Source organism: Lissotriton helveticus, chromosome 4_1, assembly GCF_964261635.1.
Source record: "Lissotriton helveticus chromosome 4_1, aLisHel1.1, whole genome shotgun sequence".
Lineage (NCBI taxonomy): Eukaryota > Metazoa > Chordata > Amphibia > Caudata > Salamandridae > Lissotriton > Lissotriton helveticus.
In genome coordinates, this window is record NC_136063.1 from 1,898,429,429 (window position 1) to 1,898,454,787 (window position 25,359).

Sequence of the window (25,359 nt, forward strand, 5' to 3'; positions counted from 1 at the left end):
CACTTCTGCATTTCAGCAGAAGCTTCATTTTAGAGGGATGAATTTCAGTTAGCTGCCAATCCAAGCTGAAATGCATATTTCGGAAAATGGCGTTGGAATAAGATGACAAAAACACGTTTCTCGAATGTAGGTCAGATAACCAATTCAGGCTCGTTTATGCACTCGTTTCTTAGCAAATGCTGTTTCCCACTTCGATACAGAGAACATGTATCTAGGCAACGGTGATGCTGCAGAATATAAAAAGTGCATTAATGAAGTATCTCACGACTGAATAATTGCAGTTAAAAGTTTTATTGAACAAAAGAAAGAAGGAAAAACAGTAGTTCAAGTTCACTGAGCAAAAGCAGCCCTCCCGCTGAAGCTGCAGGTTGTGCTAAATAACCTTATTTAACTGAGACTGTACATGGTATGGAAGTTATTTCAAAGGTAAAGGGAGAATAAATTCAATCCATCGATCAATTTGGTCAGTTTAGAAATGATATATATATTTTTTTAACTTTCTAGCCCTTAGCTAATTGAATTACTGTAGCTGTAGAAAAGGTCATCATCCTTATACACTGAATTGTCTTATAATTTGTGCTTCCACGACAGCAGAAAAAAAAGAACGAAAAATATTTCCTCCCATTCAAATTGCAGTTCAAATCGTAGCATGTAATTTCAAATCAATTCCGCGACTAATACATTTAGGTGAAGCAGGTTTAAAAAAAACTGGCGCTTTGTAAAAGGAATTTCCATTAATTGATCTTTTTAGGCATTTTGTAATTCCGTTGTCACCTAAGCCTCTACGTATGCTTCAAAATTGAAGAAAATTAGAACATTAAGTGATATGTCAGACGTGCTGCGAGGAAAAGGGAGGTAGCTGATTCTCCTTGATGCCTTACGTGGTCTCATTTCATTGCTGGCCTTAACCATTTTCTGTGACACATGAAAAAGAAGACTTTGAAGCAAAAGTGCCCCCAAAGTATCATTAACAACGTCATAGATCTGCTACATTCCTTCTGTGGTTTAAATTATTGGGCTAACTCATCATATAAGGTACTTGAACCAACATACAATCTTAAAGCGTACCTAATTTAAACATTTCAAAATGACGACCTTCCTTAAACTACTAAACACTTGGCTCAACTGAACCCATTTTTATAGTTTATTGACTCTCTTCGCAAACATTTTAGGATAAATTGCAAAAGTAGCCATTGAGTTTCATGTGTGCGAATTGTACCAATTATTGTAGGCCACGCCTAACAAAGTACTGAAGAAAACAGAGTCCATGATGCAGTGCAAAAATATTATTAAAGCATCTTAAGAGAGAAGATGTCTAGGGTGCTGAAAGAGGAGATTCTCTACATGGGGACCCTGTATTGTCCTCTGGTGGGAAAACTGTAAGAGTGCACGCTCGAATGCCACCAAGGGATTCTGGGAGGTCAAATACTTTGTGCCATTCATCTTTTTCCGGATCATATTTCTGAACAATTTCCACCATACAACGGTTATTCCAAGAATATCCGCCAACGACATAGATTTTATTTTCAAAAACAGCCACACCAACGTCACTTTGTCCACGTAACATGGCAGCTATCGGAGTCCACTGGTCGATAGATGGTGAATAAAATTCACAGCTTAGTACGTCATCATAATCACTTGTCCCTCTAAAATGATTTCCGCCGATGACATACAGCTTGTCCCCAACAGTACACATGCAGTGCAGCCCTCGGACCGTCGTCATGGGAGCCTTCTGAGTCCACTTGTCTGTGTCCGGGTCAAAGCACATCAATTCCTTTTGGAAAGTATCATGAGTGATTCCACCTGAAAAAATACAAATGTGTAAAGATTAACACCAAAGAACTTGCACATATTTCATACAAGACAAACTTGTGTCACTGTGTTCTCTTCATCAGCAGATCACTAAAGTGTTAAGATTCAGTGTTAAAAGCAATCTAAATAGCAGAAGTGTTTATAGATTAAAAACAACTAAGTCTCTAAAACTTGTTGCTTCAAAACCTCAGAAAAATGTTTAAATTACGCTAAATTCCCAGTTGTCTCAATTTTCTCATTGGAGCCAAACTCTGAATCATGCTTTCAGCGAGGTAGATCATAAATGACAATAGTCCATTAAGAGATTAAAGGGCATGTTGAAATTCACTTGAATATAGTCGGGAGGGCGATATTTCCACAATAAGATTTAATAATTTGGACTAATTTAAAGGTCGATGAGTTTAATATGACCATTATCAAAAAGGATTCACAATTCTGTCTCTGTAACCCTGAATAGCATAGCACAGGAAGCAGAATTACAAAAACCTTCTAATGGTACAATGAAAATGGCAATCCCAATTACTCATTTTCATGCTTTCTAGAATACTAGCCTGTATTGGAAGCCATTTCTTACTGTTGTGAAAGATAGGCAAAAAATCCAAGGCTGACCCAGCCCCCTTCCACAGAAAGAGACTATAATGCCTCCGGTGTCACATGGTGGTTACTCTTATACAGACTTGTTCAGTAGCTATAGTACACTTTTGATCACTGAAGCTTGAGGAGGGGAATAGACCAGGCAGTATCACTGAGGGATGAAAAGTCAATTTGAATAGAAAGACATTCAGGTTTTTTTTCTTAAACACTGTCACATAGGCCAGAATCCTTGGAGGCTTTCTAGAGTCAGGACACCCAGCATCCAGGGCAATCTTCCTCCTTGTTTCTTGCGACCAAATCTGACTTGTGCCCCACCTGATCTTTGGTTCCGGGAGGCTCTGTACACAGGAAGAAGAAACCACAAACATGTGAGGCCGCCCTGCACCTATGCTATGAAGATGTGCAGATAATCTTGAATTATTTTTTATGCGCTGGAAGAAGTCAATTAGGCCTATCACATTTTTTAACTGGTAGAGAAATGTGAACCAATTCCTTCAATATAAAGCAGAGCCTGGCTGCTTGGTTTATGTAGATCCTGTAGCTTTGTGATCTCGTCCTTGTGGGGTCCAGAACAGATCATTTGCAATAGTCATATCTTGCTAACAGTATTGACCTTGTAAATACAATTCAGTGAGGTATCTGGATAGGTGGGAGGCTCCTTCTCAGTAGCATAATGTACAAATTGGTGTTTTAACAACTGTAGAGGTTTGGCGATAAAAAAAAAACTATACATAAAACCATACTTGTAGGTTCTTTAATGCCGGAGCAGTATTTTATGTGGCTCTGAACTCATTCGGACAGGAGAACAGCAGATTAAAACCTGCTGAGTGTCCCACTCTCAGGATTCTGTACATGATGGTTTCCCAAAGAAGCCCCCTATCTTCGACAGGATTTCCGTTGGAGTTCAGGTTAGGAAAGTCTTTTGTTTAGAGGAGAAATATGGGAATTTATGGACAAGTAACCATCGTACAGGCTACTGACCAATCCTCATAAATGTTAACTCACATTATGGGAACATACTTGAAATGGCCACACGCCTGCTTATGTGTTTCTTGCTGTAATTACTAAGGCATAGATTTTAAAAATCTGTTTTAAACAGTACAGACTGGAAAATTAAAAATTAATGACAGAGAGCTTCTATGTCATAAACCAGAATCTTAAGTGGTAATATAACCACGAAAGACGTTTATTACTCTAATCTGCAAGTAACAATTTGAAGAGAAACGGCAATAAGAGACAATTTGAATAATAAATATCGGGCCATATTTTCAAAGCAATGCAGTCATCCTCATGGTTGATCATCAAATGGCTAATGATCAACAAGATCTTTTAAAGGGTTCATTCAGTGAGCCGAAGTCAGCGTCAAGGGAAGGCGGGACACAGGCTAGTATCAGCAAAAATAACGGCTAAGGATACTAATGTTATTTGCAAAATAATACAGTATTACAAGTCAGCGAATGCTAAAAACATGGGGGTTGTTGACAGACTGTTTGAAAGCCAGTATAGTTGCCTGTAAGGCATCATTAATTACTGTGAAAGGTTAGGGCCAGAACAATAGACAAGTAACATTTCGTGAGAAGAGCTGCCGCCCTGTGCATTAAGTATGCCCTGTAGTAATTGCCATTGAAACTGCCAAACAACACACTTGTAACATGATCTTATCAGGTTGAGTGGGTCTTTTTAACCAACTGAATGGATACAAAAGGTTTTAGGTTACACATTTCTTTCCGAGTTTCTGCTGCTACCATTAGGTCCTCTTGGTTTTGGTTTTTTTGGGTTACTTTCCACATACGAATAAAGTCTATACCACTTGAACGCAAAAAGTATTCCTTTATCATTTTTTAGAAGACAAGTTTGGCCTGAGAATGGAATCTTCCATTCATTTTGAACTAACGTTTTGTCTCCAGACACTACTTTTGAATTAGTTTGCATTTTAAAGAACTGGAAGAGGGATTTCTCGGGTAACACGATAGTACAGGATTCTGTTCACAGGAATGCTAATACTCTGATTGCACCCACATATCCTCTGTGATGTTTAAATAGCAATACACATTGTATAGAAAGCATAGGGCGTTGTGCTATATGGTAGGGACCCCTGCATCCATTTGTTTAGTCGTTTATTAATTCAGGGCTTTCGTACAGTGTTTAAACCGCCTGAAGGTGATACCAGAGAATTTCTGGGTAAAAAATAGAGAAAAACGTACAGGCACAAGGATGACGCAGAAGCTGTGAAGTTCAGTAGCATAACAGTCCATAGACACCACAGAACAGGGAATTTTTTAATGGATTTTTGGAATTTAATGTGGGGATGCTCAATGTGGGCAAGAAGCCACAGAGGGTTTCTCAGTCTTGAATGCAAATGTGTATAACTTTAAATCAGTTAACCTCATTTTCAGGGAGACATCAGTCTCTTTGATAAAGATCCGAGCCCCCTGGTCAGCTGGTGGTGAATAAACACTCTTGAAAGGCAGAAGCAAGCCATTTAATGCTTTATTAGTAAAGCACAGCATTTAAAGCTAGAGCATCCATTGATCCACAGCCAGCAAAACAACTGACTAACTTAGAAGCTACGGTCCTCGTTCTTCAGGCCAACTACCAGAGTCATAGAATGAACATCTGGACCTTTTAGTTTTGTCAAGTGTTTGCTTCAAGCCATAAGTAGTAGTGGGGTTGTAATATTGCCTCTATAGTGTATATGTTTCCTGAGGGAATGGTAATGGTAAAATTACCCAGAGAATATGCGGGAAGAAGATGAGTAACAGGCAGCATTCACCAAGGACACCCATGATAGCTCAGTATCACAATCAAAGTCCCATTTATGCCAAACAATTTTAAGGAGGAATTCACTTATACAACTGTAAGGGAGCCCTACAGAATTTACTGAGAGGGGGATTGCCGCACCTTTGCACATAATCTTCAGAGTCCGAACTTCAGTGGGTTGATGAATATAAGAGGCATTTTGGAGTGGACCATGGCGAGAGGTTTAGGTATCAATCATTGTGTCACGAGGGACCAAAAGGGAGGCAGTGGGTAAAATGTTTTTTAAAGCTATTATTTTCACAGTATCAATCCACACCATCCATAAGAGAACCAGACTGGAAATAAATTATCAAACGGGAGATGACCTAAAGTAGGGTAATTCCTGGGAAGGAATGGGGAGAGCGTTTTAATTGGTGCGTCATAACATAGCATGTGGTCCAACACAAGGGAGTCAACCCATACAATTACAAATTGTATCCAACACAAATCTTGCCAACACAAGAGATAAATGCTGGTGGAATTATGGGGTGTGGGACCACCAATACACATTAGGATGGCGTAATACAGGCCACAAATCTATTGGAAGAAGTGATGTTTGGTATTAAAAAGGTCACGTGGATTCCTTTTTCTGATCTATTAATGGTGAAGTTAAGTTTCTGTCCGACACTTTTGAAAGATGTGAAAGTAAGAGTGTGGAACTGATCGACTAACTCTTACAGACAGCAAGAACTGCAATAGCCCGGCGTTTGAATCAGCAAGTGTCCCCTCTGTGGCTCTTTAAGAATGAGACATGATAACAATAAAGAAACTTTCAAGACATTTGTGAAAGAACACAAACAAGTACATGACAGTGTGTAATTCCCTTCTGCTGTACATGGAGAGGAAAGACCGAGCCCGGATTTGCCAACAGCTTTGTTTCTTTTTTACTGGGAGGGCAGTGGAAAGGCTAGACATCAGGATGTTTATCCATGGAGAGGTACAGCCATCATTTTTAGGAATCACTGGAGCATTTCTGGGAAGGAAGACATTTGCAAATGTGTTTTGTAGAGGGCAGATGATAGCAGGCCGAAGGCTGATTATATAATTGAAGATTCCCAATAGGGATGTGTGTCCGGCAACCAATACAGCAGAAGTATTTCGTAGGAACTTCCATTGCACATTAAAAGGTGTGGTGGTGGGAGCCGGAGAACAATATTATCCAGACTGACAAAGTAGGTCAACAGAAACGGATTACAATGGAAATAATTATTTCAGGGTTTGAGTCCAGAAGCACTGGATTCTGAAAAACCGTTGGGCTGACTAGGGCTCCCTTCCCATGGCATAGCAATTTCTATGCACATAATGGGATGCGTAAAGTAAAAGAGAACCATGTTGAATTAAGGAAATAATACAGCAGATAACACACATGATGTGGCACAATAAATGTAGCTCTGCAAATCAAAGGGGATGAAGACAATGGTGCTAATTCCCAGGAGATGCATCAAGGAGGCCCTGATCTGTCTCTCTGAAACCTAGATGAACTGTGTGGACTTTGAGAGCCCACAACTGTTAAGACCACTGCAGGTTCCTGGCTGATTTCCGAATACAATAATGGGTAATTATGAAGGTCACTTAGCCCTCCCATTTGAGATATTTAACCTAGGTGGGGTATATCAGGAGGATTGTGGACTTTTGAGGGTAGCACATGCAGTCCAGGAGACAAGTACTGGTGTGTGCTCCTCACTGAAATCACAGATTTAAGGTCCCTGCCATGATCACCCTTTATCAACTACCAGCTCAAGTCTTCTCTACCATATGGGGTGCAACTTTAAGGCACTTCACATCCTCTTTGCTGGCAGCCTACATTTCTACCCTACCTCCACCTTCCCCCGCACACTGCATCCCCACAATTTGTAAGTAGTGGCTCCACATTTGTATGCTGAGCTTCACAATGACTTTGCAAGCCCCCCCTAATTTTAGGAGGACGGATGATCCATGGGCCTAAAGCACCCTACACATCTACTGATATCAGGGAGCATGGACTAATTTGGAGGACTACTAAACAGAGAAAACGGCATACTTCATAAGTTTGTCTACTTGAGTTTCATCAGCAATGATCTGAATGCACTATCTTTATAAAGAAACACTGTGCGGAGGTATGAGGATACCTCTGTGACAGTGGGCTTATGTGGCCTTTACATTGTATCTTCAGCATTGCTTAATGTTGGATGTAAAGGTTTGTAAAATGCTAAAAAAGACCAGGTTTAAAAAAAAAAAAAAAAAAGTTTCCAAAGGGGTCTCTGGTAGTGATATTGCCATCTGCTATTTGGATAAAAAGTTGTATTCTTTTGCTCAAATAAAGTGATGTTTCCTAAGCCATATGTGGCAAGATGCACAGTTACTCTGAAATTTGATATTTCACTACTGCACTTATAAGACTCTATTCAATTGTTTTAACTTTCATTGGGTATCATTCTTTGTAAGTGAGGTAATATTTAGTACAGGGATGATAGCTCGTGATCAACAGCACTTATAGGAGGACATCTACCAGAAATCCGTGCACAGAACACGTCACTGGAGTATTCAGGTTCAACAGATTTTAGGGTTCAATACAGAAAATAGTTGGTGGGATAGCACCAGATTTATACCTGGAATGGAGTAGGTGAGAATACGGACAGACAAGGAGAGCGGCTGGTAGGCTGCAAGGTTGAGGGTAGTAGCAGTCTGGAAAAACACATGATTTTGTCCCCCCCGAGGAGCCTAGGTTTATCCATCCTGATGAGCAACTCCATAGGCAAAGGAGATATTTTAGCCACCCACTAGACATGCACCTCTTGTTAGATACAAGAGATATTTTTGTCGGGGTCAAGTATATTGTAGATGAAGAAGGTAGTTAATGTTGGGGGGGGAAACTATCTCACACTTTAGAGTCCGTGTGAGGTTAGCAATGCAAATGAGCAGGTTATGTCCAAGGCAGTTTTAGTTTGATCCCAGTACCTCCTTGACAGTGTAGATCGACATGCTTAAGTTGCTCTGTTTTCTGGAAATGTTTGTTAAAGTTGGCTGAATCAGTGAATTAGATATTGGTGAAGGCTAGAATGAGAAAGATAACTGAGAAATTACCCTGTACATTATCATAGACTATGCAGCTCATTTTATGTTGAGGGGAGAAATGGGAAGGGTGGCTGGGTTGAGGGGCAACGGAGACGGAACACTATCTGTGGGGGCAACAATAGGCTAGCAATTTGACCTTGCAACTTCCCTGGATAGAACATCAATTCTCATTTGGTTCTTCACATTTTCTGTCTGCAACTAGGGCTACTGGATACCAGGAAAGCTGGATGCTCTTCGTGCAAAGCAAGGAGATTGAGATTTTTGGGTGAGAAATGAGGACATTTCTACAGCTTGCACAGAGGACAGTATTGCTATTACGAAGTCAAACTTTGTATGTCTGGTACAATATGTACAGCTGGAGCGCCATTGGGAAGCAGAGGAGAAGCAATGGTCACAAAGATGCATTTGTAGTGAGGACTGAATGTAACACCATGCATATTTAATCTGTTGTAAAATGAAGTCTCAACTTTTAAAACTAGACTACACTTTAAATTTTACAAATTGGTAAATGCAAAACATGTGTTAACAATATAAACCAAATGTACCTGAAATATACATCAATCCACCAAAAACTGTTCCAGCGTGTCCATAATGTGGCTCATTCATTTTAGCAACATAGTTCCATTCGTTCATTCGTGGATTGTAACATTCCACTGTAGCTGTTGAAATTAATTAACAAAAAATATCTTTATTGATACTTTTAAAATAAAGCAAACCAGACCCAGAAGGCAATCTGACATCTGCACATCAGGTGAGAAAATATTTTAAGTTTCACATGGAGGAATTATGGAAATCATTGAGTGGGTAGAAAAGTCACCTAGCAATAAAGTAAACAATACAACATATCAAAAATCATTTCTTAAGACGCTATACTTGGGGACACATGACAGGTCAGGTTATAGCTGGTTCAAAATGTTAATTTATCAGATGCTAAGTGGCTAAGGTAATTTCTAATGCCATAAAAATGGGTAGTAAGCGGGATTTACGGATATAATGAAGGGGTGTTAAGGGTACATGGGTGGGTAATTTTAAGGTGTAGTAAGAGTTTTTAGGTTTCAGCAGTGGGTAGTTTTAATGTATTTTTAGGGTTCGGGGTATGACGTGCATAGGGGTAGTAGGGGTTTTTAGAGTTCAGGGATGGGTAGAATATGGGTTAGTAAGGAGGTATTAGGATTCAGGGGTGGGCAGTGTATGTGGTAGTATACGAATCCTATGTCTACAATCAGAAAACATTTAAAACCACACAACAGTAAATGTTTAAAAAAAAACCTGAAAATACATTTGTCTCCATGAACTTCCATAATAGCAGTCAGTATGATCATGCTAAGAAAAAGAAAAACAAAACATTTCGACACAGTGCGTTTTATTGCATACATTATGTAAATGTGCCAAATATGCTACTTTTATTATAAAGTCTATTTGGTTTAGCCAATAACTCGCATAGTGTATGGATGTTCAGCAGAATACTAGCCTATTCAGTATTACATTAAGGTGCCCTCTAAAAGTGAGCAAGTGAAGGAGGCTGCTGGAAAAACAAATGTAGCTGAGAAACAATTTACATAATTAGGCACGAATTTGCAAAAGTAGAACATAGCTTATTCGTATTTGTTTACTTATATGAAGGGTCGCATATAGAATGATACTGTTTCAAAATAAATACATTACCATAATGTTGCACGTTAAAATGTATGCATCAGCAATACCAAAAAGAGCCCCTCCAAAAAAATCAGGTAATCCAACACTGACCGCACAAGATAAAAAAATGATTCCATGACTATAGGCCAACACAATTATTTTACAAATACATTTCAGACTTTTTTTAAAAAGTCTTATGAGCTTGCTGCCCTTTCAAGACGGAGAAAGACCGTATGCAGCCCTTCTGACCTTTTAGCACATGCACTAAAACAACTAGAAAAACTAAGCAGCATTACCGGATGGTGAAATGTCAGCAAAGCCACGAAGCAGGGATATTGGGGTCATGCCCGTAAAGAGTGGGAGAATGGGGGCGCATCGTAAAAACAGAAAACTGAAAAACTGCTGAACTAGCTACAGCAATTCAACGTGAAGAACTGCATAGCAAAGGCTTGCACCCAACAATCTGCATAAGGTACCATTTGCTTTCTTGCAAGTTACGAATCAAAGCAAGAGTAGTTGTGCTCTAGAAACGTAGGGTGTAAAACAGAATCAGGTTCAAGATGGCAGATTAACCGGACAGAGAGTCAAAGCTTTCTTTTATGATAACCCAATCATGAATTAACCTTTTTCTCTCGTGCATATCTATGACCGATACAGGAAGGGTAGGGCTGGATGGTCTATAAGCTGTTAGGAGAAACTAACTAGAACAGCCATATTGTGGTGCTTCATTTAGTTCTGTCACCCGTTGCTTGCGCCTATCACTCGATATCTGAGTTCTATTTTTTTTTAATAGCGCTAACTTGACACAAGAGTATCTGAGCAGTTTGCACATAAAACATTAACAAGGAGTACACAAGAAAAAATTATAGTCATACAAGAAATAATATAACATATAGGGTGGTGTAGATGGTTGAAAAAGTTTGGAGGTAGCGACGGAGGGTTGATTCAGAGATTGGAGGAATAGATGACTACATATCTCGAGGTAGTGATGTTCTGGCTCGTTGATGGTTGGTGGGAAGTGCATCAGAGCAAGATGATTATTTTAGGATGGTGTGTTCAGGTATTTGTGGAGGAGCAATGACTTACGTTTAAAAAAAAAAAAAAGTTTAGGAGTGATTGATTGATACGTAGATTTGTGACGGGGGTTCTAAATTTAGACGCATTTCCAAAAAAGGAACGGGTAAGTGATTTTTCTTTCTTAAATTTAGCCAGATTAAGGAGCAGAGTGTTTGAGCTTCGCAAGTCCTCTTTTGGCCAGCTATTGATAGATAGTTTGATTGTGAGATAGTATGTTTTTTCAGTGTAGAGGGCCTTATGGGTTATACAAGCCGTTTTGAATATGCTTCTCTTTGTTTTTTTTTTTTAACACTTTATTGAATTTTTCATATAAAACAAGATACTGAATCTTGTAGCATGACATTAGCAATAGTACACACCAATCATATAGCAAACTTTACATCACCATAAGTTATCAGGTACGACATAACACGTGGCGTTTGGTTGCAAGGACTCATCCCCCACACTCCCACCTTGAACTGTTTACTTCTGCGCTCCTTGTGGAGAACATCAATTATCTGTTTAGACAAGAGACCCCCTAGTCAGTTAAGTTGATCTCAAGCAGTTCCTGACATTCAGCCTGCATTGATGCAGCGTCCTTCCCCCTTGTTTCAATGTGCGTTTTATACAACGCCCAAAAACTCGAAGGTTGACTATGTGACGGTAGTAGGTCGCTGAAATTTTCCGTTTGTGTACTGTAGTACAACAAATCACTCGACCACTGTGAAATCGTAGGGGTCGGGCCCGTAGCCAACACATTGTCACTCTACGCCTGGCTAACAGCAGCCCCATATCCACCAACCTACGAGCACCTTTAGGTATCAATTCAGAGTAGCCCAATAACGCTAGTGCCGGCTCCGGAGAAAGGGGCAGCTCCACCACTAGTCTCAATTCCTTAAAAACTAAGTCCCAAAATTTGGCGATCCCCGGACACAGCCATGCCAGGTGTATAAAATCAGCTCTCCATTTGCTGCATCGGTCACATTCAGCCCCATCTCTCAGTCCATATCTACAGAGTCTCTCCGGGGTGTAGTATACCCTATTCAAGTATTTGAAGTGAATGAGTCTGTGCCTACCATTTAATGATATGCGTTTCGTACTAGTACAGCAATAGGTCCACATTGCATCCTCTATCTCCATGCCCAAATCTCGCTGCCACGCTAATCGGGCTTTAGTGTAATGGTTCTCCCTGAAGTCCATGGACAGCCTATAAATCTTCGACACTAACTGCTGCGGTGACGCAGCCTTGATAACATAGGATAAGGAGGACAATTCCTGCGGTTCCGCCAGGTCCCGACCCAGGATATGCAACAAAGTGTGCCGTGTTCTGTGGAACTGGAATTTAGTAAGGTAAGTTGCCACTGTGTTACCCATTACTAACTCCTCCAGCCCTTCGCCGTGCACCCCTCAAATAAGTCCCAGACGGTTCAAACTCCTATGGAATTGAGTGCCTGTGTAACCCCCTTTTACCTGCATGGGGGCAGCTAGTGGCACCAGTCTAACGGATTGTGCGGAGAGTACAGTATAGCCCCCACCTGCAACTTCAGGAGATAATCCCAAGCATGTGTTGTGGCGTTCACCGAGTCCAGTATCCCAGTTCTGCAGGCCGAAAACATTAACACTGGGATGGGTAGAGGGGAGGCCACCACTTTTTCAATACACAAGTGTGGAGGTTTCCGGCAAGCTATGTATCCAGTGGAAAGCATGCGCATTCTGTGCTGCCCGATGATAAAGATCCAAGTCTGGAGCCCCCAGTCCTCCCATATGGAATGGTAGCGTAAGAACCTCCCATCTGACCCGCGCCTGCTTACCCACCCAAGCCGAATTGATCATAAGCGTAGTAAGTCGTGGTAAGAAAGAGCAAGGGAGAACCAAAGGAATGTTCTGGAAAAGAAACAAAAAACGGGGGAGTATCACCATTTTTATGATGGAAACTCTGCCCAACAAGGACAGTGGCAGACGGATCCAACCTTCCACGTCATCCTCTAGTCTATTTATAGCTACCCCATAGTTTTCTCTAAACACCACTTCCAAGTCCGTATGAATCTTGATCCCAAGGTACCTCACTGATTCTGTTGTCCATTGTAGCGGATAGTCAGGCTCGAACGGGACCTTAACGGGCGTGAGGGGAAATATCATGGATTTTGACCAATTAACCTTTAGTCCCGACACTATTCCGAATCGTACCACCTCCCGCAACACAGAGGAGAGGTGCCGTTCTGGGTCGCGTACATAAAGTACCATGTCGTCTGCATAAGTGGAAACAATCAACTCGTACTTCGGGAATCTTATGGCCTTGTATCTGTGGTATTCTCAAAGCGCACAGGCCAAGGGCTCTGCTACTAACGCATATAGAATGGGAGACAATGGGCAGCCCTGCCGCGTACCTCTAGTGATGCATATAGGATCCGTCACTAGATTTCCAATTTTTAATCTAGCAGTGGGTGCGCTGTATAATATCCCTATCAACTGCAAGAAGACTGCCCCCACCCCCATCCTTAGTAGGACCTGTCGCATAAAGGGCCATTCCACTGAGTCGATGGCCTTTTCTATATGCAGAAATACAGCTATCGCCTGTATCTCCTGCTAGGTGTGCTGCATCGCTCCAAAAGCTGTTCTCAAATTGTAAGTTAAGTTCCTACTTGGAACAAAACCTGCCTGTTCCGGTGCCACCAATATCTGAATAAGTGGGACCAGCCGCTTATCCAGGATCTTCGCAAATATTTTAGTATCGACGTTAAGCAGTGAAAGCGGGCGGTAGGAGGGGCACTCATCCGGTGGGTTGCCCGGTTTCAAGATAGCCACAATAATTGCTTCATTCATCGATGGTGGCATAGTGCCCGTGACACACATCACCAAAAAGAGTAGCCAAATGGGGGACCAGTAAGACAATGAACGCCTTCTAAAAGGCTGCTGTCAGGACATCTACCCCAGGTGAGGGCCCAGACTTCATGCCCGACAAAGTTATGACAATGTCATCCTTCTCCACAGGCCTAATAAGGAATTTGCGGTGCGTATTTGTTAACCATGGGAGCTTGATATACGTCAGATAGTCCAATATCTCCGCTTCAGTGCGGCCACTGCGAGTCGAATAAAGCACCTAGTAGTAGCTACGGAACCACATCGCTATAGTCACCTTTTCAACCAGCGTATCTCCCTCTGCGGATTTGATCTCAGTTACTGTCTTTTTCTCCCGCCTCTTTTTAAGGAGTTGTGCCAATACTGTACCCGGACTCTCACCTTCACCGTACGTGCGCGCCGTGGCATATTTACCCAGGTGTTTAATTACCGCATCTGCTGCGTCATGATATTCTTCCAGCTGTACTTTGAACTCTAGCATGAGCTCGTCGTCAGCGTTAGCCAGAAGTCGATTCTCAAGAGTCTTCAATGAGCCCTCGGATATATACTTTAAACGTTTCCCAAACAACCTGGAAACTGTCCACCGACCATATGAACCTCCACGTAAAGGGGGTGATGAATTTCTGTGGGGTGTTAAACACCAGCAACAACGGGGAATGATCCGAAAGCGTACAGGGGTGTACCTCACAGTGCCGGACCCGTTCCTGAATCCGTCTAGCGGCCAGCCAATAATCTAGGCGAGTGTGGAGGCCATGGTATGCTGAATAATGCGTATATCCCCCCTTCTCCGGATAGCTTTGTCGCCACACATCACATAAGTCAAGCTGTACCATCAGATCTGTGACTGTGCATGCTGATGATGTGCCTCGTCTATCAGGCTTCCCCCAACCTATCTTTCCTTGGGTTCAAAACCATATTAAAATCTCCACCCCAAAGCTGTTCGCCCTCACCACACCCACGGACCATCTCCAACAGGGAAGAGTAAAAGTTTGGGTTGTCGAAATTCGGGCCATATACATTCACCAGGAGAAGTTACACTCTCTTACCCCTACATCTAGAGATCACATCTCGCTCTTCCTGATCAGTGTATAATGGCTCTAGTTTGAGAGTGCACCTGAGGTTCACCCATGTAAGCATCCCTCGCGCATGGGTAGTGGAACCCGCTACATGTATATTTCCCAGCAGACCCCTACTGCGCAGCATGGGACTATCCTGGGAAAAATGGGTCTCCTGCAACGTCGCTACGTCAACATTATATCTCACTAAGTAGGCCAGGACCATCCAAAGCTTCCTGTGATCGTTGAAGCCCCGTACGTTCCACATGACTGCTCTGATCGTGCAAGTGGAGTCAGTCTTACTTACTTCAGTAGGGGCTGTCATGGGGGAATGAAGGGTCCATAAACCTTATCTCGCCACACAAACATGTAGTATACATATAAACCAACCTTCCACCTGGTGACAACATAGTAGTATCTATATTTCTTCAGTCTCAAACCCCACCCACCCCCCTCCCACGCCAGGCGTCCTCCAACTGTGCCTGGACGAGATACCTCACAGAACCCCCATCCCACATCATCAACTAAACATGTGTTGTTCCAAACTAAGTGAATACGAAACAAGAGTTAAACTCCCACGAAGTGTGATTCACTCGTGGGCAGATGTTGCACGACCCGTTGGTTGCTAGAACCAGACCAGACCAGGTTCCGCCCCTGTGCGCCATACAGCCAGTACACATCATCTGCAATTGATCTCCCAGTCTCCCATTACCTCACGCCTCCTCACACCCAAATAATCGTAACACTCCTCTCAATAAGCATAGTCCTCACAGTAAGGAGTGTTTTAACCAAATCAGCAATGCAGCACTTTCACTTAACTGTCGCATATGAAAACAAGGCAACTCGTTAATAGTCTCACACATCTCTGCACGATTCCTAACCATCCTCCCCCAGGAGGTCCCCCTTATCTGTAATACATGCAGCCTGTTATTCAGTCCTGCTCGTTTAAGTGGCCTCCGACTGCCCCCTCCAAGGGACTTCGTTCCGGTCCGCTGCATTTCACCTTAACCCACTCCTTTATAGCCTTCTGTAGAGTTTTCGGTTCTGTAAAAATGCGAGATTGACCCTGTTGATTAGCGCACAATCTTGCCTGGTATAACATAGCATAGTCTAGGTTGAGATCCGGTAGTTTGTGCTTTAGTGGTGCAAACTGCTTGCGGGCCTTTTGCACCCGAATTGTGAAGTCCGGGTACAAGGAGATATTGGATCCCTCATACTGCAGCGACTGCTTTTCCCTGGCCACCTTCAGCGCCGATTCTCTGTCACGGTAGTTCGGCAGCTTTGCTATGATCAGCCTTGGGGGGGCACCAGGGACCGGGCATGGGCCCAGAGAGCAGTGTGCACTTTCGACCACGAAAATAGGAGAGAATGTTTCACAAACAACTTTTTAACAAATTTCTCCATGTTGCCAGTCGGGGTCGACTTCGGAAGGCCCGTAATTCGTAAGTTGCTCCTTTGAGATTGCACCTCCAGGTCCTCCGCCTTGTCTTGTAGTATTTGCAACACCCTCCATATCTGCTTGTGCTCAGTGTCCATTGTCGTCTGCGCTTCTTCTACCTCTGTAATCCGTCGTTCCGACATATCAAGCCTCTCTGCATGCTTGTCTACTCATTCTGACATTCTGTAGGAGAGGAAGTCTGTTTTGGTCCCCAGAGTTGAAAGACTGTTCTGTAGACCTTTTTCCATTGCGACGAGCATGGAACGAATATCTCCGTCAACTTCCTCATGGGCTGGGTCAGAAGCATTATCCCCATCTTCTGAGGTGGAGTTCCTCCCCTTGGTTTCTTTTGATCAAAAGTAAGTTTAGGTTGCGACTTAACAACTCTGCCCATCACGGTATACCCTCAGTCAGCTCAGATGCTTCTTGACCGGCACTCCAATCAAGCGAGTAGTGTCCTTTTGGCCAGGTTCTTCACTGGTCAACTCCCTCGCACACTTGCTATTCCCACTCTGGATGACGCTCAGACGGCAACAGGGATCTATTCGCTGCCTAGCCTTGTTGCACCACCGTGGACAGACTCCCGTCACCACGAACCAGCTGTCAGACAAGCTCCGCAATTTACCACTCCACATAAGGCAGCGCAGACCAGGAGTCACATCCCACAAGTGCTGAGTTACCTCTCCGGTGGTCCACCGATGCACACAGCAGTGTGCTTCACCTCAGACCCGGGGCTCCCCCAACTGCAGTTGCGTTACTCATGGGCGCAACCCTCTGGGCTCCTCCAACATTGTACATTGTACATTGCTAGCTCCTCCGAGCATGCCTCCCAGCTATTTCGCCGCTGCGGGCACCAAGCGCCAGTACTATCAAGGCGTTCCTTGGCCCTGAAGCACAAAATGGCGTCTCTAATACCTGAAAGTGCACACCAGAAAGCCAGCCAGAGTTACGGCACTACAGGCATTTTATTGATGCAGCCAGCCACAATAGCCAGCGACGCTGTAAGCTTTACTGCGCATCACAACTTGCATCCTCAGCGTCTGCCAATGTTCATTTGCACCTCAATGCCATCGCGTTTTTTGCTTCGCCAAATCATTCGGCCGCTGCAGCGCCTTCCTGCTGGACCGCCGTACCTCTTTCCTGAGCGCTGACACAATCACCACCTCAATGCCCAATCGCTGGCCCCACCGCTCTTCTGCTTATGTCCGCAGGTACATTGCGGGGAAGAGCCTCATCCGATGCAAGGCAAAATGGCGCCGTCTTCAGCTGCGTTGGCCAGTGCGACAGTGGGATGCCAACTTAACCCCCACAGGAGATGCCACAGTCAGCAGCCATCCCGTCGTGCTAAGCCGAGAACACTCCGGCACCAGCAGCACCTCCAGGCGTCGGTCCGACTTCCAGCTATGTCTCGCTACTCAATGCAGAGGATGACGGCCTAGTACAGGGTCCTCCACCCCCGGCAGCTGTCGCTCACTCGTTCTTAGGTGCAGAGAGCGCCGGACGGCTCGTCTTGCCCCCAAATCGCTCCAAAGTCACCAGCAGTGCAGTTTGGGGCAGAAAGATCCCGCAAATGCAGGATACCTGAAGGATTATTCTATGGCTACGCAGAGCTTTCGGCTTAGGCGGCCATCACTGTTGCGAGCAAGCTCTGCCCCCCATGAATATGCTTTTCGCTTTGATTGGAAGCCAGTTGAGTTTCTTGAGTGAGGGAGTGATGTGATGTGATCATAGCGTCTTTCCCCAGTGAGAAGTGTCCCTTTAGTCTGCCTGGCAGTCTCTGATCTGACTAGCAATACACGGGGGAGTCATTCAATATATTCTTTATGGGACAGTGCAAAATCTTAGATACAATAATTAAGCTGGCCCTTCTAAAGTACTGGGCAGAGTAATTTTCTAAGTACATGAGAAGTGATGCTTAAACAAGAACATAGCTGTTCTACAAACTAAGGTGGATAAGGATCAATCTATGAAGTATTTATCAGAACTTACAGAGTCACAGACCTAGCACATTTAACCATGAGGCACTGATGTGAAAGTGCTTAAAAAAATTGGATTAAGCATAATGAGAACTGAAAATAACAATTCTATAAAACTCATTGGTCCTGATGGATCACTGAAGAACATAGAGAATAACAATTCTATAAACCCATTGGTCCTGATGGATCACTGAATAACACAGAAATCACAATGTTTCTTTACAATTGAGTTTCAAAAGTTCAGAACATGACCCTGGCTAAATATATAAAAATGGCCTGGGGTAATATAAGATCCACTGTTATTGTGATAAACTAATCATCATTAATGTTGTTTGAATGATGATCAAAGCACAATCTAGACTTTACTTTTCCAATCCATACAAAACACCCAGGAGCTATATTCCACCTAAACTTGGGAACTACCCAGAGTTCTCTGCTTCTTAGTTCCCAAGTTTAGGTGGAGAGCAGCTCCTGTATATAGAACCCTACAACACCAGCGACATTCGGAATTTGCTCACCTCAAATGTCTGCTTTTCTATCAAAGTATTCAAGCACTGGATTACAATTACAAAAAATAAAATAAAGATATATATATATATATATATATACATATATATATATATATATATATATATATATATATATATATATATAAAAAATTGTAACACCCTTTTTAAAACAAATATTTAAAAAAATCTTTATTTTATTTCCTTACCACCCAATACCTCTACCCACCCCTAAAGCCTAAAAAGTACCCTTGCCACCCTATACACCTAGCGACTCCTAAACCCTAGAAATAATCTTGCCATCCTATACCTCTATCCACCACTAAAAACACCCTGACCTCCAAATACCCTTACCCAACCCAAAACCCTAGAAATACCCTTACCAACCTATACCCCTACCCACCCCCGAATCCTAAAATGCCCATAGTAGATCATATAGAAAGACTTCTGAAACATTAGGATTGCAGTGAAAGCTTCTGACTTCCATTTCTAGAAACAGAACACCAGTATTCATAGAGAGACTTTGAGTCAAGTCCCTTTCACCTATTGCCTTGTTCAGGTGAGCACTTCTCAATCATTGCATAGATGGGTGGTTTGATAATATATGAAAGCAGCTCATGCATAAATGTATAGCGGGAGAAGAATTAGAGAGCCGCCCAGGCATGCCTCCCATGACCCAACTTTGATGTGATATTGCACACCTCAAGACTAACCTGACACTGACTAAGGAGCAGGCAGTACGAAAGTGTTCGTCCCCAGGAGGGTCATATGATTGCTGCCACACCTTTACAGAAGCAGAGACAGTGACGGAGCATAACTTCGTGGCAATCCTTGTCATTGTACCACTTCAAGCAACAGCCACATAGGATGATAGGAAAGCCCAGTTACAGAAGGCTGAGAACAATTCAGCTAGAGAACTATTGGAGAAGGAGGAGAATAAAGTGGCACCCTGTTCCGCTTCTAAAATGCATTTCTTTTAAGGCCGCTGTTCTCACGTTCAACTTTGCTGTGGACTTGTGCACTATCCGCTGGACCATCAAATGACTTTTCCTGAAGCTGTGATGTGGGTGGGCTGACTGATGCACCTATGCATTTAAAGTGAAATGAAATACCAGCATTTGTTAAAGCGCACAACTACCTCCGGAGAGGTGTCTCGGCGCTGGGGGCCTTCGGAAAGATTAACACCTTGGGTGCAGTGGCACTGTGCTCATGCATAACGGCCGTGGAACGCCCACGCGGGGATAATTCCGCTGCTGTGCTGGGCATCCCATTAAACAGGCGTGGTCATGACGAGCTAGCTCAGCGCCACCGTGCTGCATGACGAGCCGAGCTCGTCACAAGCACCGCCCCGCCTCGCAGGGGGGAGGGCGTTAAGTGAGCTATTGCCCAGAGTCACATGGAGCTGGGCTAACCTGTCTCCAGCACCGGTGATCAAACTGTGAACCCCGTAGTCCAGAGTCAGGCATCCAGGCCGCTGCGCCACACCTCTTCCAGTGCACCTCTTAAAGTGCACAGAGGCCAGTTAATATTGATGGGAGCTTAGGGTTAAGTTGTGTGTAACAAAGTGGGCATGCATTTCGTCAACTGTAAGCATTCTTTTTTGTAACAAACATTAATCCTTAAGCATCCCTAAAAAATTAGACTTTCGAAACTCGGAAAGAAAATATTTTCAAAAAGCCCTAGTGATACAGTTCGTAGCTACACTCTCCAGCTCACATCCTTACAAGAAAACAACCCTCTGGCTGAATTGTTTTTTGCAGTGCTATACCTCTTGCAGATTTGTAAATATAAATTACTTAAAGCTTTCGCTTTTAACACTTTTCTCACTCGAGTGACTGCAAATAAAGATGTGTAAAAACAAGTTAGTTTTTTTAATATAAATAAGCTTTCATACAGAAATACTAATTCAGAAAAATGTCTGTACGAAATCGAGGACATGAGGAGCAGAGAGAAAGGCTCGTCCCTGTGGAGGTTGCATTAAAGAATGATTAGCAGAGTAAAGGTTGGATTGTACAGGATGGTTTTTTAAAAGATGCACCGATCAGGAAACATGATTAAAAGAAGCATACAGCATGGCATTTCGTGAAGTACATCAAATAAAATCTGGAGTACTGTACTGGAGCAATATCACACATAAAACGAAAACAAGTATTGGCAAAGCCAAAAGGTTTCACGTTTGGAACCTATTGGCTTTGCTAATGTTTTTCAACCCCGATGTTGTGCAGCATGACTACAGGAATCTAACGTAAAAAAAGGCGCTATAACTTGACAGTTGCGTCATTTTGTAGGCACATGGGCCTACAAATTGATACAAGAAATGTTTTCGTTTATTGCAGTGCCAGTGGGAGATGAGGAACAGATTGCGGGGTAGGCAACACATAGGGTCAAGGTGGAGTAGCAGCAACATGGTAGGGGTTCAGGAGAGAAAGATGGAGAGTGCGGTGGGAGGAAGCAAGAGGCAAGATAGAGATGTGGAGCGGGTGGGGGAGAAGTACACAAGCAAGAGAGCAATATGGACTGCAGGCAGGAGAAGCACTCTTGTAGAGTGCTTGAGACAAAAGAAACAAGCATTGGCATAGCCAATATGTAGCGCCTTTGGGACCTGATAAGTATTTAATTATGCAGCACAATGTCCTTGGTGCAAGATCAACTGTTTCATAGCTAAACACTTATAATGTACCAAAGGCGAGACCTATTGGCTATGCCAATGCTTGTTAAATGTTTATTTTAGCAAATGTGATACATATTTTGTAGATTTACTTAATTTCCAACCCCACTGCCTATTTTATATATTAAACAGTGACTGTAGCCACTGCGTAGTTATGGTTGAGATGGTGCTGTCATTTAAAATTTTTTTTTTTCATAACATTTGACCCTGTGGATGTGTTTGCATGAAATGTACTTGGTTAACACCACACTTATTTATAAGCCCCTTTCGCCGCCAGTGCGTCACTTTTTTTGACGCACCTGTGGCGCAGTGGGCCTGGCCATATTTACAATGCTAAGTAAAGCCACCCTGTTTGGCTTTTCACTGCCCTGTAAATCTGGCCCCCTTTCATGCATTACTCTGCTTGAAAGGGGTGTTCCATGGGTGTTGCTGTGGGTGATCCCACGCTACATCCATGGAACCTGACCCCTTCCCAGATTTACAAGGTTTTGTAAACCTGGGAATGCGTCAGATTCAACCCCTCCCCCCCCCCAATTCTGCAGCACACGCAGAAAGAGGAAAACACCTTTTGTGATTGTTTTTTGTGCAGGAAGGTGTCCCTTCCTGCACAAAAACAATCACTCCAACAACGCAGACACCTGTGTTCCATGGCTCGATGGTGCTCGACAGCCCATTGTGCGCCAGCGCAGAGTAAAAGGACAGGAATGCGCTGTATCTTATAGATATAGCGCATTGCTGCCCTTTTCATTTAATGCACGGCAGCGCAGCAGGAAGGCTTGCTGAGCTGCCGTTTGTCAAAATATTGTAAATGACACCACAAGCTTCAAGAAAATTTGTCATCTGAAAAAAAGTTAAAAGTATGAGTGACTAATACTTTGTATTTCTCTGCCGTTTTAACTCGTGATTCATAAGTCGTGTCAATGAAATTTAGAATTTTTCACAAAATCTGATTTGATAGCTTAGGCCTGAATTTTTTGTGTCTGCTAACTTGGCTAACACGTAATGTGACCAACGCCAGTCATGCTATTTTTTCATGTGTTGCATGTGCATACCTAATTATTAACATATAACAATGTTTCATGCTAAGGCAGTGATTGTTTGAAGCAAAATAACTGATAAAATGGAAGTTATGTAGTTATCATTCCTCGTATGCATTGAAACAAATATGCATTGAAACAAATGTGCCCTGGCACCGTATATAGCACATTCATCAAGTTTGCCTTCTCACACAAACAATAATGCTGTGCTTCGCTGGACCGGCTTATACCTGCACATCATGCTGCACTATGTCCCTGTTATTTTGCTAACGTAAGATTGTACTGCTTTGGGCACTCCTGGTAAGTGCTCTTTTTTTAATATAAACATGGATTTGCAGCCATGCCCTACAGCTTCAAAGAAGATATGTGATGTTCTGCAACCAATCTTCTCCCACACAATTTTCCTGTTGTGTTTACCTCCAAAGCCCCATGCAACACTGAACACACTATTTTTAATAAAAACATCAATGCAACCATTGCCATGTGCCACGCTTTACTTGCGACCACTGGGCCGTGCTCCGCTCCGTAGAGATGTCTGCTTTGGTTCACATTAATTAGAATCTTCAGTTACAAAGGAAACCACTCGTGGTCACGCCGTCTTTTCAAAACTTGCTTTAGTTGTTTAAATTGTCCTTTCAGTGAACCCGTTTTTTTCTGATAAATGTCTGCTCCAGGCCTATTTCAACAAGGCGAAGTAGGTATGTCACAAGTAAGTACTTGGATGCATGTACACACAAAAGTGAACTTGATCTTTTTAAGGGCTGGATAGGTAAGCCTGGATTTTTGAGATCACCTGGAAATATAAATTAGGAGAAGGCAATCTGTTATTAGTCAAGCAAGACAGAGGCACAATCGATTCAGTTTTATGACCCTCGAGAAAATCGATTTTGGTGGGGCAGGTGGTAGAATTCAGGAGTGCCTGATGTGTGCGATTTCTTGTATGAACATGGTACACCATTGCAATAATCCTGGCTGACTGGACGGTCGATACTGTGCGAGGGCAGAGACAAGGGGGCGTACGGTGAATGTGTTTTTTCTTTGTTATCCTTCAGTGATAGTGTTTCCAATTCTCAGTATCTCTAAACTCCCAGGCACAAATTTCCATTCAATAATACCCTTACTGGAGGGCACAGATAATGCATGTGAGACGTAATAAGGGGGAGGGTGCTGGCTGCACAGGGAAAGCCTACACAGGAATGGATGCCGCCTAAAGTGACTTGATTATGATAATGGCTCTAAAATAACGTCTCAAGTGGAGTCCCGTGGATTGGAGTTGGCGTTTCAGGCCTGGTAACGTGGAAAAGATTCAAGGCCTGAGGGGATGTCAAATCGGGACTGCGTAGCGAGGCTGTCAGTAATGAATGCCGGTCCACCCGAAGCCACAATCTCAGCAGCTTGTGGAAATCTGTTCTGCAAGGTGGCTTTCTCTTGGGACAATCTGTGTTTTCACATCATTAAAGGCAGCTTTATGATAGATGTGCCACACATTTTCATCCCTCCGTGGTTATTTCCTGACAGCTGCTACAATTACCCGCCCCATTCATTTCACAAACAAGCTACACAGGCACTACAAGAACTTGAGGACAGACATGCAAATGACTGCTCTGCCACCTTGTGGCGCTTTGATTGTACTATTGCAGCTTCAACAAAATAAATTATTAACAGGACACAGCAACAAAAACGAGTGCGGCCACGCATCCGCAAATGGTATGTGAGTTATGCAGCTGGCACCCGGCCGCGCTGCTGCTCGCTCCCGAGCTCCCTAGGCCAGGGGAGAGAGAAGGCGGCACATGCACCCGCCTTTGGCCAATTGCGTGCTGTCTGTTTTAGAAAGACGCATGCAAAGGCCAATAGCGTGAAAAAGCACACGGGCGAGCGTGTGGTCGGAGTTTGAAGTCCTCACTAGCAGCCTCGCAGCGCATGCGCGCTGGCTCAGGCAAGACCTAAACAGTAGGTCCCTAAAAGTGAGAAGGGGAAGGGCTCAAGTAAGCTAGCAATCCTCGAAGGCTGGGACAAATGAAAGATGGACAAGCAATCAAGTAAGAAGCAATCAAACGAGGAACAAGAAAGACAACCAATGGGAAGCAGTTAGGGGGCTACAAGTTCTTGGAAAGTTGACAATATGTCTCGCAGCAGGCAGCACATGCTGTCTGTTCTGCATAAGAGATTGCAGAGTCAATCTAAATCCAATGATGAACTCTGCAGATCGGTGCGAGTGCTGCTTACTAAGTGAGCGAAGGTGTACTTCTATCCATTAACTCAAGGTAAGAGGATTGACATGTCAATTTATTTTGTTTCTTTTTAAAGCAAAGGACACATACAAAAGTGGTCTCTTAGCAACGTTAAAAAAATAATTAATAGGAGCTGCAGTGGAATGCAGCGAATAGTGGATACCAAGAGATTAGACTGCACAGTCATCTTTTTAAATTTGAGGCGATGGCGCACTGCAGATATTAAGATCGATAGCGTTCCATTGCTTCCCTTCTTGAACACCAGGGGCTCTATTTCAATGTAGGTATTTCTAGGGGCAGCTATTCCATATGTCTCAACTGTCAAAGTAGCACAGTTAACACATAGGTTTAGATACCTGTGAGCACTAGATACAATACATCTTAAAAACTACTACAAACGTTATCTGCTTACTTATATGGTACCAATAAAGCAGTTGTAAAACATGGGACACATAGCTAGATTTCTTTAGTCAAAGGAGAGCTATTGTTATGTATGTAATGGAGTTTGACAATGTTTGTTTTGATAGGTCAAAATAGGGCAGGAGAAATCCATTAGCACCTTGAAAAAAAGGATAGACCCCGACACCCGCTCAACCGCCCACTCAAACGCCGCCCCATCCTCCCCCGCCCCCAAAGTCT

The 25,359-nt window shown here is 43.1% G+C and overlaps 1 protein-coding gene across 4 annotated transcripts in view; it reads right to left on the reverse strand.

Annotated features, from left to right (window-relative positions):
• Positions 1-275: 275 nt before the first annotated feature.
• KLHL13 (kelch like family member 13) overlaps positions 276-25,359 on the reverse strand; it is a 427,425-nt gene continuing 402,341 nt past the window's right edge. For all 4 annotated transcript variants that reach the window (XM_078688540.1, XM_078688539.1, XM_078688538.1 and 1 more), the window contains exons 6-7: positions 8,805-8,918; positions 276-1,803 (exon numbers count right to left, since the gene is read on the reverse strand). In XM_078688540.1, the coding sequence (XP_078544666.1) occupies positions 1,316-1,803; positions 8,805-8,918 (602 nt within the window). In that variant the 3' untranslated portion in view covers positions 276-1,315. The remainder of the gene's footprint in view (positions 1,804-8,804; positions 8,919-25,359) is intronic.